At 33.8% G+C, this 16,253-nt stretch overlaps 1 protein-coding gene across 8 annotated transcripts in view; it reads right to left on the reverse strand.

Moving 5' to 3' along the window:
• The window catches only part of PHF14 (PHD finger protein 14), a 188,180-nt gene that overhangs the window by 130,010 nt on the left and 41,917 nt on the right, over positions 1 to 16,253 (reverse strand). For all 8 annotated transcript variants that reach the window (XM_037046387.1, XM_037046385.1, XM_037046389.1 and 5 more), the window contains exons 12-14: positions 15,141 to 15,244; positions 12,817 to 12,948; positions 3,462 to 3,630 (exon numbers count right to left, since the gene is read on the reverse strand). In XM_037046387.1, the coding sequence (XP_036902282.1) occupies positions 3,462 to 3,630; positions 12,817 to 12,948; positions 15,141 to 15,244 (405 nt within the window). The remainder of the gene's footprint in view (positions 1 to 3,461; positions 3,631 to 12,816; positions 12,949 to 15,140; positions 15,245 to 16,253) is intronic.

The raw sequence follows: 16,253 nt of genomic DNA on the forward strand, positions 1-16,253 counted from the left end.
ACAACAAAAAATTAAAGGGAGAGATAAATCAGTGATTTATTGTGAAAGGTATCTGGCTATACAAATTAGTAGGCAATTATATTCCTGGATTCCCACAATTAACAGTGTGCTAAGGAAAAAAACTAGAATGCTTCATTTTAACATACCATCTAATAATTTAAAATGCTAATACAACTCTGCAACAGAAATGACAGCTAAAAATAATTAAGATAACAATAGCAATTCAGCCAAAATAGTAAACTCAAGGTCAAGATTATTGAGCCTGGACCAGGTAGCTCAGTTGGTTGGAGCATCAGCCCAACATACCAAGGTTGTGTGCTCAATGCCCAGTCCAGGCACATAAGAATAAACCAATAAATGCACAAATAAGTGGAAAAACAAATTGATGTTTTTCTCTCTGTCTCCCCCTCTCTCTCTAAAATCATAAGTAATTTTTTTAAAAGATCTTCATTTTATTATGTTTCCTAATCTAGTACCCGACCAACTGAACATAGTCATTGAAGGTTTTCTGAATTGCTGTACAGACTGAAGATGGAAGGAAAAAAGTACTAGTAATAATCATAAATGTTTTCTAGATAGTCTACAGAAGAATATCACCTAAGAAGTGTCCTTAGCCTAACCCCCAATTCTAATACATTATCTCCAGGATGTCCACAGTCTATGCTCCAACAAACGCCACAGGAGAACCTGATGCAAGCAATCAATCCATGGCCTCCGGAATCCCGAAAGCTGGCACTATATGGGATTCTGCTACAATTTTTTTAACAAGTACCTTGAAAAAAGTGCTCTTTGATAAAATAAGTTAGGAAAAAAGATAAATAATTTTTATGTATTTCTAAACAGCAGTATTTCTGAGTTTCAATATGCTTCTGAATTCTCCCAAGAGAGAAAATAACCATGATGTGACATTTCCTAACATTATTGGCCATGGGATATTTTCTTGTTTTATCCACCAATATCTACAAAATTAAAACTTTTACACAAGAAAGCCAGAGAAAAAGAAAAGGATGAAAGCAATTAGACTAAATTAGAAAATTACAAAGCTTCCTTATAATTCTAATTCTAAAAAATAGGATCCTTCTTTATCTTAAAGAATACTAAACTATGAGCACATAAATATCCCTATAATATGTACAAAATTTCCCTGTACATAACTCCAAAGGTAATGATGACAATATTAGCCATTTAGGATTTATCTAAACAGTAAACTAGAGGCCCTGGCTGGTGTAGCTCAGTAGATTGAGCGCGGGCCTGCGAACCAGACGATCTCGGTTCGATTCCCAGTCAGGGCACATGCCTGGGTTGCAGGCCAGTTCCCAGCAGGGGACTCACGAGATGCAACCATACATTGATGTTTCTCTTCCTCTCTCCTTCCCTTCCCTTCTAGAGATAAATAAATAAATATTAAAATAAATAAATAAAATAAAATAAACAGTAAACTAGAAAAAGTGTTTTTTAAAAGGATAATCTTTATAGACATCTACATATGAAGTATCTACATATGAAGACCTCTAAGATCTTAAGAACAGCTACAGATTTGGAATCAAACAGTTACAGAAAACATGTTAGAAACAGAGAAACAAGCAGGCTCATTCAGAGAAGGAAAATTCTCTTTAGTTCATTTGTAAACAAAATATATTTGTAAAGCCTTTTAAAAAGTTTAAAACTTGTGAAAATTACAAAAAAAAAACACCAACTTTCAAGTTGACCAGTTTAGAGCACCCATAATTAACTATTTCAATTATCTAAGAGACAATTCCAGAATTTGCCTCATCAATTTCAAATGAGCCCATAACACAAAAATGGATGAAATAATCTAGGTGACTTCTTAAATGAGATATTCTAAGTGATTCAAATATATAAGGTTACTACAGATTAAAGAGAACTTTAAGAGGAAAAAATAAAGACTCTCTAAAACTGAATAGGTAACAAAACAAATGATGACAACTAACCCTAAAAATATCTTTACATCTCAGGGGGAGGCAGATTTTTGACAGCCTTGGCTCAAGGTAAGAAAGCAAAATGTCTCCCCAAAGAATTCATAACTGCAAGCCAACCTTTGTGGGTTTGGAGCAGAAATTCACACTACTCATGTAACAGAAAAGATGTACACCAAGCTTTAGAGCTCCCAGGCATCTGGTAGTAACAAATGTGAATGTTTTTTGGAAGAAATTCTTTAAACTTTGACCTTAAAGAATTTTTAATGTGAAACGGGCTAACAATCTGATAGGAAAACTAAAAACAACTTGAATATACATTTCCCAAAAGGGAAATACACCTGACCAAAAATATAGGAGCCCAAAGTCATTAGTTTTGAAGGCAACTAAATAAAGCCACGATATACTATTTTATATGTGTACACTGAAAAGCATTAAAACAGTGGACAAAACAAGTTTGGAACCCTGGATAGCGCAGCTCAGTGGATTGAGCGCGGGCCTGTGAACCAAAGGATCACGGTTCGATTCCCAGTCAGGGCACATGCCTGGGTTGCAGGCCAGTTCCCAGCTGGGGACGCACAAGAGGCAACCATACATTGATACTTCTCTCCCTCTCTCCCCATCTAAAGATCTTTAAACACAAAACAAAACAAAAAGCAACAACAACAACAAAAAACAAGTTTGAGAGCAAGGGTATCATTATTCTTTGCTGGTATGAGTGTAAACTGCTTCAGGAAACGGGAATTATCTTGCAAAACTGAAGATGCAAATATTCTACAGCTACACAAAGCCATGCCTTAGTATATATTCTAATACCTTGTTACCATGCTGCAGGAGCCCTTTACAGAAATATTTAAAACGAACTTGTTTATAAAACAAAAAAAGATGCAAGGAACAACAACAAAAAAAAATCTATAGAACAAAAGACAAAATAAATACTGACCTAGTCTTTTAAAAAAGAAAATCACACCTTAGTGAAAATAAATGAGCTACAACTATGCAAATCAGCATGTACAAATGAAATCACTATAATGTGGTCAAAGTACCAAATAACAGAAGAAAGTACTTTGACTCTATTCACACCAAATTCAAAACCAGGAAAACTATGTATTATTTATGAATGCACTCATTTGGAGTATAATTAAAGAAGAGAATAAGAAATATAAAGTTGAGGAAGGAGGTGACTTCTGGGCTAAATGGATGGGAATGTGATTACCAAGGAATTCACAGGGGACTTCAAAGGCTTTAGTGAGGTTCTATTTTTGAAGTTGGTTAGTATGTTCATTATATCAATAACAGGTGTTCCTTATTATTATGCTTTAAGTGGAATACATAAACAATAAATTCTCAGGTATGTATGGTATATTTCATAATGTAAAATAATACAGTCTTTAAAAAAACCAGTAGCAATACACATGTTTCTTCCTCAGGCTTCTGAGTACACGTTCACCCTTTGTCTTTCTCACCTTTGATGTTTTCGTCTCAGAATTTTGTGATGATTACGATAAATAGGGAATAAATTACCGTGTTTCTTATTGGAATCTTCTTGGGCTCTGGAGGCATGTCCTGTGGAACAAATTTCACTGGTTCCTTAATCTGCCTCCTTGAGCGTTTCGTTCCATCTGGTAAGGTTTCCATGGCCATGTCTGCTTCCATGTCACTGCTCCCAGCCTGGTCACATTCCGAACACTGCCTACATAGAGAAAAAGTGTAAGTTCATACATTTATTCTTACCTTCTAGTGTTGGCATTGTGTTCTACAAACACAAAATTCAGGTATATGTGAAAAATACATAAAAATATACATGGGTATATGTAAGCACAGGGTATATAATGACTATACATATGGAAAAGCATGTACACTCCTATAACAAGCAAATGTAAGGCGATTCGATGTAGCCCTATAAGTGTACTAAGAACATATGTAATAATGCTACATGATTATAACACTAGAGATTCAGCACTGATTAAAAAGGCAGTTTCTTTTTAGAAACCATGACTTTTATTTAAGTGACATGTTGTGACACCTAAAAATCAAAGTCATTACTGACCCTGACTCGACTCCTGTCACAGCTACCATATCTTTTAATCTTAGTTAATGACAAGCTGTGATGAATATGCCAACTAAGAAACTTTTGTAGAAACAGATTCTAAACAGTGTTGAAAAAATAAATGGGTCATTTTAGTTAGTGACCCATATGACTTATAAAAGAGGAAACATAAACTTACTCATTAAAAAAATTCAATGAAGCATTTTCAAAAACATGGGGATGAGGGGAAGATGACAGAGTAGGAAGCAAGAGAAATCTGTTTCTCTAGCTGGAAAACAGTCGCACTAGCAGAATTGGTCTGATGTAACTATTTTAAAATGCTCATGTCTGTTGAAGGCTTGCAACTTTCAGGGAAAGGCTGGCACAGGCAAACTGTTATTAATTTCAGTCAACTTCAGCTCCGAGTGCACAGCAGCTACTCAATCTCTATCCGAAGGCACCTGGCAGGCAGCTGTGCACTTATTCTTTCACTAGCTTATACACAGTAGTTAAGAGCCAGGGTGAGCAAATTGAACCCTGACTACAAATACTGGAATCTGTATCTGATTGTTGATTGGTGTTTTTGATCAGCAGAGTGTAGACAAAGAGGTGGCTGACCCTTCTATTAGTGCAAGGCACTCTCTCTCCGTCTACAGTGACTTCCAAGACTTAAAAGACTGGTGTCCTTTATCCCTCCACCTTTATATTCCTCTTCTTCCCCTTTTGGGAGCCAGACATTAAAGGCTAGGACATTGAAAAGTAAGTATATAAACTAGCCAAACTAGGAAGTGGCCACGCTTGCCCAGGGAAAAGCTAAGAAAAGACATGAGAAGATCATAAGTTTACACCTCAGTCTGATCCTCAGAACAGAGACAGCCCACTATAAAAAACAAACAAACAAACAAACAATGACAAAACACAGCATATCCTGGGGATATAGGAGAATTTCATTTCCAGAGTTTCTACCACATTATAAAATTTCAATGCCCAGCTGTTGACAAAAAAAACCTCAAGGCATACATAAAGGCAAAAGTGTAGTCCAATTAAGGGACAAAAATGAAGTAAACAGAGGCTGTGTCAGGAGACTCAATGGCAGATCTGTAAGACAAAGACTTTAAAACAACTATGATAAAGATGCCCACTGAAGTAGGTTTTGGAGAACGTCTGGAAAACAAAGTATGAACAAATGGAAATATCAATAAAGAGACAGAAAGCCAAAAAATAAATCAGAAAAAAATCTGGAGCTGAAAAGTACAATAATTGAAATTAAAAATGTAATTTTCATGGGAAATATGGGAGATTTCAGGACATAAGAATCAGTGCACATGAAAATAGGGCAGTGGAAATTATCAAGTAGGAGGAACAGAAAGAAAAAAAGACTGAAGAAAAGTGAACAGAGCCTAAGCTTCATGTGGGACATCGACAAGCAGACAAACATCTGCCTTGTGAAAGTCCCAGAAGAAGAAGAGAGAAAGGGGCAGAGAGAATGTCTGAAGATATAATGACCGAAAACTCAAATCTGATGGGAGACATGAATATAAATATCCAAGAAGCTCAACGAAACCCAACCAAGACACATTACAATCACACTTTCCAAAGAAAAAGACACAGAGAGACTCAAAAGCAGGAGGAATTTCAGAATCATCACACAAGATTCACAATAAGATTATCAGCAGTATTGTCATTGACACATTGGAGGCCAGAAGGCACTGGGTAAATATATTCGAAATGTTAAAAGAGAAAAAAACTGTCAACTAAGAATTCTATTTTCAGCAAAACTGTCCTTCAAAAGTGAGAGAGAAATTAGACATTCCCAGACAAACAAAAGCTGAGGAAATTATTACCACTAGACCTGTCCTATAAGAAACGCTCAAGAAAATCCTGCAGGCTAAAAAACAAACAAACAAACAAAACCTCACTATGTATTTATCGTTTTAGTTCTGAGACACTAGACAGTAATTCAGAGCTGTATGGATATATAAAGATTTCAATAAAGTTTAATACATGGTCAAAAAGCTAAATTATTGTAACAATGGTTTTTAACTCCACATTTTGTTTTTTACATGACACAAGAGACTAATACACTGAAAAAAAAGTATTGCCCTAAAAGCTAGTATTACATAACTTTCAATTGTAAGCACACATGTTGAACAAGGATCTGAATAAACATTTCTCCAAAGATATACAAATAGCTAATAAACATAGGAAAAGATGTTCATTACTACTAATCATTAGAGAAATGAAAATTAAAACTATCATGAGATACCACCTCACATCCATTAGCATCACTATTCTACCTCCAAACAAAACAAAACAAAACAAAACAAAAAAACCAGAAAACAAGTGCTGACAAGGGTGTGGAAAAACTAGAATGCTTGTGCACTGTTGGTGGGTGTATAAAATGATAAACGCTTAGGAAAGCAGTGTGATTGTTCCTCAAAAAATTAAGAATACCATTACCATTTAATTCACCAATTCCCATTCTGAGTCTATGCCCAAAAGAATTGAAAGCTGCATCTTTTTTGTTTTGTTTTTTTTGTTTTTTTAATATATACTTTATTGATTATACCATTACAGTTGTTCTATTCCCCCCCTCATTCCCTTCCACCCACACACTCCCTCCCCCACCATTCTACCCCCTTTAGTTTATAACCACGTGTCTCAAGTTCTTTAGATTCTATATTTCCCCTATTATTCTTGCCCTCCCCCCATCTATTTTCTACCTACTATCTACGCTATTTTCTGTACCTTCTCCCCCCTTCTCCTCCTCCCACACCCCTGTTGCTAACCCTCCAGGTGTTCTTCATTTCTATGGTTCCACTCCTGATCTAGCTGTCCTCTTGGTTTGCTTTTGTTTTAGGTGTGGTTGTTAATAACTGTGTGTTTGCTGTCCTTTCACTGTTCATATTTTTCATCTTCTTTTTCTTATATAAGTCCCTTTAGTATTTCATATAATAAGGGCTTGGTGATGATGAACTCCTTGAACGTGACCTTATCTGAGAAGCACTTTATCTGTCCTTCCACTCTAAATGAAAGCTTTGCTGGATAGAGCAATCTTGGCTGTAGATCTTTGGATTTCATGATTTGGAATACTTCTTTCTAGCCCTTTCTTGCCTGTAAGGTCTCTTTTGAGAAATCCACTGACAGTCTGATGGGAACTCCTTTGTAGGTGACTGTCCCCTTATCTCTTGCTGCTTCTAGGATTCTCTCCTTCATTTTAATCTTGGCTAATGTAATTATGATGTGCCTTGGTGTGTTCCTTCTTGGGTCCAACTTCTTTGGCACTCTCTGAGCTTCCTGGATTTCCTGGAAGTGTATTTCCTTTGCCAGACTGGGGAAGTTCTCCTTTATTATTTGTTCAAATAAATTTTCCACTCGTGGCTGTTTCTTTCCCCCTTCTGGTACCCCTATAATTCAGATGTTGGAACCTTTAAAGATGTCCTGGAGGTTCCTAAGCCTCTCCTCATTTTTTTGAATTCTCATTTCTTCTTTCCTTTCTGGAATGGACCAGAAGGAAGAACGAAAGCTGCATCTTGAGGACATCTTTGCATACCCACGTGCACGGCAGCATCACTCACAAGAGCTGTAATGTGGAAGCAACCCAAGTATCCACTGACCAATGAATGGATAAGCAAAATATGGTCTGTACTTACAATGGAATATTATTCAGTTTTTAAAAAGAAAGAAATTCTGCAATATGCTACAAATGGATGAATCTTGAGGACCTTATACTGAGTAAAATCAGTCAGTTAAAAAAAGGCAAATATTCTTTGATTCCATTTAGATGAGGCAAAGTAGTCAAAACCCGAGTCGGACAGTAGAATGACAGCTGGCAGGGGTTGGGAGGAGGGAAGAGTGGGGAGTTACTGTTTCATGGGTATAGAGTTACAGTTTCGCAAGATGAAAAACACTATAGAGACTGATGGTTGTACAACATTGTTAGTCTATTTAATAACACTGAAATGTATATCTTAAAAATTATTAAAATGGTAAATTTTGTTATGTATATTTTACCACAATAAAAAATTTTGGAAAAACATATGAATTACATTAAAGAATTAAAACTGAAAGAACAGTCTAAACCTGTGCTGTCCAACAGAACTTTACATGTTAGAATCATCTGTATCTGCTCCGTCCATACAGTAGCCACTGGCCCCATGCAGTTATTAAGCACGTGTAATGTGGCCAAGGTGACTCAGGAATTGATTTTTAAGCTTAAATTATAATCAATTTAAATTCAAATAGCCACACATGCCTAGTGGCTAACATCTGAACAACAGAAGTCTGCACAATGACTGATGGACATCTTGATATTTAAATTATAAAAGCCTGTTTCAAAAATTCATACCAAGTTGTTAAAAGTGAAATTTTTCATATATTTTCTTCAAATTTAAAAGAATGATCAGGAAGTACTTCTATAAAACTCTAACTGATAAGCATCCCCTTCATGAAAATGTAATTAACATAAAAATTATATTTGATATTTAGTTTACATGTTTATATCAGTACCTCTGAATGAAACTTATAATTCTTTTATCAAGTATTTTCAAAGATCTCTTACCATCTGAATTCATGCTCCAAAAAAATTCACATCTCTCACTCATTAACACAGTAAAACAATATCAAACTAATATTTATTTTTAATTAAAAACTAACAGCTTTGAATTTTGAACTCCAATAACAGAATTAAATACAATGTGCCATTTGTGTTGCTAATACAAGTCCATTAATTGCTAAAATGTAAATTAATATTTAAGGCATTAATCTTAGTATCTTAAAATTCTCATTTATTTAACGAAAGCCGTTGAACAAAAATTTTAACAGTAAAAACATTGGCCAATAAAAGAAAAACAAGAAGTAATTTATCATGTGTGACTTCAAATTTTTACATATATATTACTAGAACAACCAAGTATTTTACTCCTTGAAATCATTGATTGCCATGAAAACAAAAAATATAACTCAAGTATAATATACAAAATTGCTTGTTTTGTCCCAGGAGTCTTTAGATGAGAATAAAGGCTCATTTGAAACAGCTTATGGAATCTCCTAATTGAAATGATGAGTATATTTTGAAATAACCTATTGACAGTCCTAAATTGTGAAAATTCCATTAGTAACTAATAAAATACAAAAACCATCAAAACAGAATTACTACAGAAAGATATCAAATTATATCACAGAAACCAGTTCCTTGCCTTTACAGCATATAACCTTAATAATAATTGATCATTTCTACCAAATGAAGTGAAATGTAGTCAAAGTTTCACAGACAGTTCCAATTCTTCTAACATACATGAATTTCTGGGGTATGTAGGATAAGTCATTGTGCTGTGTATTTTTTTAATTGAGTTTTATCCCCTTATTGTCTCATTTTGTAACTATAAGTCTTGTCAGGACATTCTCTAACTTCTCACATTTATTCTCATCTCCAACAAAAGTAATATATCCAGGTGACAAAGAAACTTGCTTCTGGAGAACTGTTATGCCCTGAACACTACAAAATACTGAATAACTCAGAAATCAAAGGAAAATATAACCACAAATGGCTTGTCCAATTCAACTGAGTTACATAATACCTGGAGGAAAGTCACAGTTATCTTTCATAATGTCAAAACACACACCTGGCTTCTCTTCATAACCCACTAAGCTACTATCCATGAATTTAGCTAAACCCTCCTTATTCCTATACATTTTAACTTAGTACACTCTACTAGGGAAGAAAATCCTATAATTTGTAATTCCCATGCAAAATACTAAAGATAACCTCAAGTAATCAAAACCTTCAATTAATTAAAAGTGGATTTTTTAGAGTATAAATATGAAAATTCATTGTCTGGAATTTATGTAAAAGAACCTCAATACTGAAATGCCAAGAGATTTTTCTCAATGAGCTGCATACCTTGTTCATCTTCAGTACCATACTATAACACGTGTTCAGTATAACACGTCATACTATAACACATAATTATTACACAATAACACTATAACATTATTCTTAATGTGTCATAATGCTAAGTATGCTGATTTATTTATAGAAAATATTATATGCATAAGCTAAAGAAAAAATCATTTTATTAATCCTTAAATGTAATAAACCTAGTAATACTCTATTTTCCAAATTTTATACAAAGTTCATGATTTACTTTTTTTTCTTCTTTATAGGTAACCTCTTTTAATCTTCCAAGATTGCACAATATTGTGTCTTTTTTTCCCCTTATCCAGTGCTTTCCCTTCTTTTTAGAGAAAAATCTTCGTAGGTGCCTATATAAAACTTCATCAGGAAAATCAAAATCAAAATGAGATACCACCTCACCCCTGTGGAACGGCTGTCATCAACACGACAAGACGAGTGTCAGCAAGACCGTGGAGAAAAAGAAACCCTGGTGCACCATTGGTGGGAATGCAAAACGCTGCCGCAACGAAGGAAAACACCATGGAGAGTCCTCAAAACACTAAAAATAGAACTACCACATGACCCAGCAATTGTACTTCTGGATACACACATATACCCAGATGAACGAAATCACTATTCCTGAGAAGACACCTGCACTTCCATGTTCACTGCATCATTATTTATAATATTCAACACATGGAAACAACCTGTGTCCATCAATGCATGAAAGAATTAAGGAAATGTGATACATACACACACACACACATACAATGAAATATTATTCAGTATAAAAAAGAAGGAAATCTTGTCATGTGCAACAACTTGGATAGACCCTGAAGTCATTATGCTAAATGCATAAATCAAAGGCAAATGCTGTATGATCTCACTTATATGTGGAATATGAAAAACAAACCACAGATACAGAGAACAGATTGGTGAAGGCCAGAGACACATAAAGAAAAAATAATTCTCTAAAACTTACAGGGGTTGGCAAAGGTAGGTTTACAGTTATGAGTATGCAAAATGGTTTATTCTTTATTATTCATAAATTATTGTATTATTTATTTGTACTAAAACTGTTAATATAATTAAACTGCCAAGCAAAGCTAAGTTGATTTTAGAGGCCAAAGGAAATATGATTACTAGAAACTAAAAGATACTGAAGTTTCAAGAGGGTTTTTTGCTACAATTTTAGTTTCTACTTTCTCTTTAAAACATTGCAACCAATGCAGAGGACTCTAAGTCATTGATGTCTCTTAAAGAGAGCTTTCACAAAACATCCCAGGTTATGTTCTCTGTTCTGAAGTTCTTCCAAAATCATTCACCCACTAGAAACCAGAGCTCTGCAGACAAGTTTATAACCTCATTTAAGGAGAGAATTGCATGTCTCCATGTCCAAGATCATGACTAAGCGCCCTGGCTCTGGAGACCAGCAAACTGGCTTTTAATTTAGAAACCTACATAGGATGCTTATTAGCACTGCTGGCATTCCAGTAAGACAATTATCTTCTTAAATTTTGGTTTCAAAAGCATGTAAATATAAAAAGGAATACATTCCACTACATTTGAGAAGAGCAGACCAGTATAAGTGTCTAATGGCAAATTGATAAAAGGAAATTATGAAAAAGAAATCCTGTAAAATGGTAAAAAAATGAAAGCTCACTAATAAAATAAACAGAGGCACCTTTATGAGATAAAACAATGAGGTAAAAAATACGTTTAGTATCTTTGAGAAACATGCAACTTTTTGTATAGATTACCATTTAAGAATCTAGGGTTCATTCTTTTCTAAAACTAGAAAGGTACTTTGTATAAAAAGAATACCATGTCCATTACAAAGTTTTCCATGTCCTATATTTTTCCTATATAGAATCAGCCTATTAAAATTTGAATGAAAGTCTGTCTCTCCCTTGGACTAAAATTAAGTATAAAATTCATCATAGGTATCATAAGTTTTTATCAAACATCTGTAGTGATTCGATATGCACAAGGAAAAAAATAAGGAACATGTCAAATGTTTCTAGATTTACAAAACAAATGGTTGAACTTAAATATAACTAGCACAAATGACAAATAGTAGGAATAAAGCCTTCAGTAACACTAATTTTAAAATAAAATATTAAATTACAAATAAAATGAATGGAGGCAAATTCTTTTTTTTAACTTCACTATCGCAAATGTCCCTTTTCTTCCCCTTTGCCGCCCTCCACCCAGTCCTCCTTCCTTCTGGCCATTAACATTTCAAAACAAAGCATTTGAGAAACTCTTTTTTTTTTCTTTTAAGATTTTATTTATTTATTTCTCTTTAGAGGGGAAAGGAGAGAGGGAGAGAAACATCAATGTATGGTTGCCTCTCATGAGTCCCCTGCTGGGAACTGGCCTGCAACCCAGGCATGTGCCCTGACTGGGAACCTAAACTCGATCCTCTGGTTCGCAGGCCTGTGCTCAATCCACTGAGCTACACCAGCCAGGGCGAGAAACTTTTTTTTTTTAGAAATTCTTATAATAAAGCAAAAGAAAATTATAAAAACACTAGACAATTCATGCTTTAAAAATCCACTAAGATACCAAAATAGCCTCAATTAATTTAAGATGCAGTTTAAAATACTATTACAGCTTTATTCATACAATACTATAATCAACACTTATGCCTGGAGCATCTTTTGCTACAAAAATAGAAAACAGAAACAATGTAAGGTGATGAACATGTTAATTACTCGATTGTGGTGATTAATTTACAATGTACACGTGTATCAAATTGTTAAGTTGTACACCTTAAATATATATAATTTTAATGGCCAATTATGTCTCAATAGAGTTGGATAAAATATTTATAAATGATCAATTATAAAATGTGCCAAAAACTTTATTAGGAATAATATAATACTTCACCTTACACTGCTGAAATGAAGCCAACCCAATTCTAACACCTAAATTTCCTCCATTTTACTTACCAATAACTGTTTTTGGTCTTTCTTGGCATCCTCGTAAGAGGAGGGTCCAGACATCCGAGGTGGTAATGGAGTTTGCAGGTATCACAAAGTAAGAGGAGATGTTGATCATGGTTCTTCTTACAAATTCCACAACTTTGAATACAGGCAGCAAATAAAGTATTAAAATAATCATTATCACACTGAAATTAATACATGGCATTTTATAAATTTCAAAATCTTCCAGTTAATTTGATACTTCTTTTGTTTAAAATCAAAAGGTTTTCCATAACACATCTTTTTATAATATCAATAACTAATTCTAAATATTTTTGAGAATACAGAAAATAGCTTGGATCTAGTATAAATTTAAACAGTGCTAGAAACAAACCTTTCAAAGTAGTGAATATATATTCATTTTTAACACCATCTTTATCTTAATTTTAATTATCACTGAAAATCCACTGAACATTAGCTCAATTTTCCTCCAAAAATATAATTAAATAAAAATTTTCCTATTTTCTACTTCTCCAAAACTACAAAAGAAGTGACTTTACAAAAAAAATTGAGTTTCTTTTCTACCATTAAGTATAAATCTTTCAAAGAGCCCTCAACACATAAATAAGCCACATATGTGTGTGTATGTATATATTTCTGAAAAGGTATGTGTGCACACACACACAGATGTGCATATACATACATACATACATACATACATATATATATACATATATACATATATATAAAATGTCGCTTTTCAAAATCATATTTGGGGTCTTAAAAATATACTATAGCTATTTACTTCAGAGAATGGGGTGTTTTACCATTTATGCTAGTGTTATTTTAGATTTGGGTTTTTTTAAGGAATCTAACGCTTCTTGTGCAAAAAGGCAAATTTACTACCTCTGTGAGCACACACACCATGACCTGAAAATCTAGAGTATATTTATTTATACTGGAAATGTAAAGATTGAGGGAAATGCTGTTGAGAACCTAAGAGCCATCCATATAAACAGAAATGATGTTTGAATTTTTAAATAATCCTTGGGAAAAAAGAACACACACAAACAAAACAACAACAATAAAACCAATATCTGGTGTCCATGTTGCTCAGAGTTTTTAAAAAATCACCTAAAATATATCCAAAGTAAAAATGAACTCTAGTGATAAAACTCGGAAGTATAGTAATATGCCTCATGGTTCCAAGAGAACCAATTGTGTTTGGAAAAAGCTGGGTTCAGAATGTGCTAGTCTTCACACAGCACTCTAGTGGGCTTTTCCCACATTTCAAGAAAGTTATTTGCTATCACCTATGGAGGGAGACCTCAAACAGGAATGAAAAGTAATTATAAAGATTGATGTTGTTGCTATTGCTGCTATTTCTGGAAAAGTAAGAGGTTGTATGGACATTTATGTGTTACATAAGCATACATACATGTTTACATGAAGACACACATTTGTATGTATACGTATATGCAGACAAACATAAATCTACTAGCATCTTCTAAACTTTTCTCATTTAATCAGTATAATCCGTTACATTAAAGAAAAAGATCATTTGGGGTGGTGAACACACAATACAGTGCACAGACGATGTGCTGTAGAACTGTGCACCTGAAACCCGCATCATTTTGTTAACCAGTGTCACTCCAGTGTATTCAATAAAAAGGAAAATTTTAATTAATTTTAAAAGATCATAACCTGTTAAGGTATGAGAAGAAGTCTTAACTCTGTAAAATTAATATAATGGTGAGCACTGTAAAAAATTGATCCAAAAATTAAAGAACAAAAATACTCTGAAAACAAAATTATTACAACTTAGTATAGAGAAAAAAATGTAGGCATTTAAACCTAAAACTTATCTTCATTCTCCACCACTACACAAAGGCAATAATTCAGAGTATATATATATATATATATATATAATACCCATCACTATCTTAAAAACACATGCAAAACTCTACAACTCATTCGTCAAGTAAAATAAAAATGCTCATTTATCTAATATATTAATTATTTACAAAAATAACCATCTACAATATTTAAAGTCACTTTCCAATTCTCAAAATTGAACCTTTCATTTCCATGAAGCTTGCACATATTTCCCCACTTACTTAAAAGGATACAAAAGTCATTTTATTTATCTTATTAAAAGAGGTGTACAAAAATCTCTTCTACCATAAAACCTAAAAAGCATCTTTGATGAAGTTACTAATAAACTGAACATTAAATGCATGTACCTTAAATTCTGATATGGACAATTTATTCTCAAATACTTGAAACATCTTGTAACTAAAAGGTGAATTTTAAAATACACAATATGAGTCGTTCATAATTTTATTACTTGCCTATAAAGTACTGTAGGAAGAGTAGATGTCTTTTGGGTGCCCCCTTCCTTTTTACTTGGTTTTCTCTCCTTGGGTGCTCGCAAAATTGCCGGTATGTTCAACTTCTATTGATTTGAACAAATGCAGTTTACTTTGTTTTAAAGAAGAAATACAAAGCCACATTTTCCTCTCTATGCCATTCCCGTAAACTGAAAGTGCTAGGGTTGTGAAGGGGGGGATTTTTTTTTACCAGCTATTACACCAGCAAAAAGGATTAAAATGAGTTTTTATTTCACAGTCACTTCCATTAGAAACCTATAATTACACACTTCCATCCATTTTCAGTGGAACACTGTAACATTATGAAAATTAAACCTCTGCTTCAGCTTTAAAAAAGTAAAAGACAAAGACAAGCGTTTAAGAACATTAAAAAAAAACCACCACAGTATACTTGACAAAAAGAATATTGAAGCCGTTTATTTTCCTCAACATCCCAGCTACACTGGTGCTCCATAGGTTAATTAGAAAAATTATCTTATTGGACCAAACTCTCCACAAAGTGAATGAGATTCTCTCTGGGTTTCTACTAATCTGTACTATGCTGGCTTCTCGGACAGCAGCCATCTATCAAAGTCATTTCTCAGTGGCCCAGTGGGCCGGCATCTGTTCAACCAACTGGAAAAAAGTGTCATGCACGCAGTACAAATGAATTCTACCTCTGCTGTGTATTTTATATTTGCACAAGGAAATCTGTGAGCGTCTGTTAAGTCATTTAATAAATGAAAATGCCCTTTTATAGCAGATTTGTATGAGACACACTTGCAAATCAAGCCAAAAGATAATGTGAGCTTGGCAAATAAACTAATAATAAGCTTGCACTCAACATTAACTTCTCTAAATATAAAATATAAAACACCATAATCTTCCAAAAATCCATCAACCACCTATCAATAGGAACAAAAGCCAATTCTGCATAAGCAAGTATTCATTCTCATCTCTGAAATTATGTTATTCATTATAAGCCATATGCACCCTGTTCACAAAAGCATCTTCAAAGCTATAATTGCACAATACATGTCAGTATTACTTCCTAAACTATGTCTACATGAATCATATGATGAATTTACTCTAATA

This window comes from Sturnira hondurensis, unplaced genomic scaffold (assembly GCF_014824575.4).
Source record: "Sturnira hondurensis isolate 20B ecotype Veracruz unplaced genomic scaffold, ASM1482457v3 Scaffold0005252, whole genome shotgun sequence".
Lineage (NCBI taxonomy): Eukaryota > Metazoa > Chordata > Mammalia > Chiroptera > Phyllostomidae > Sturnira > Sturnira hondurensis.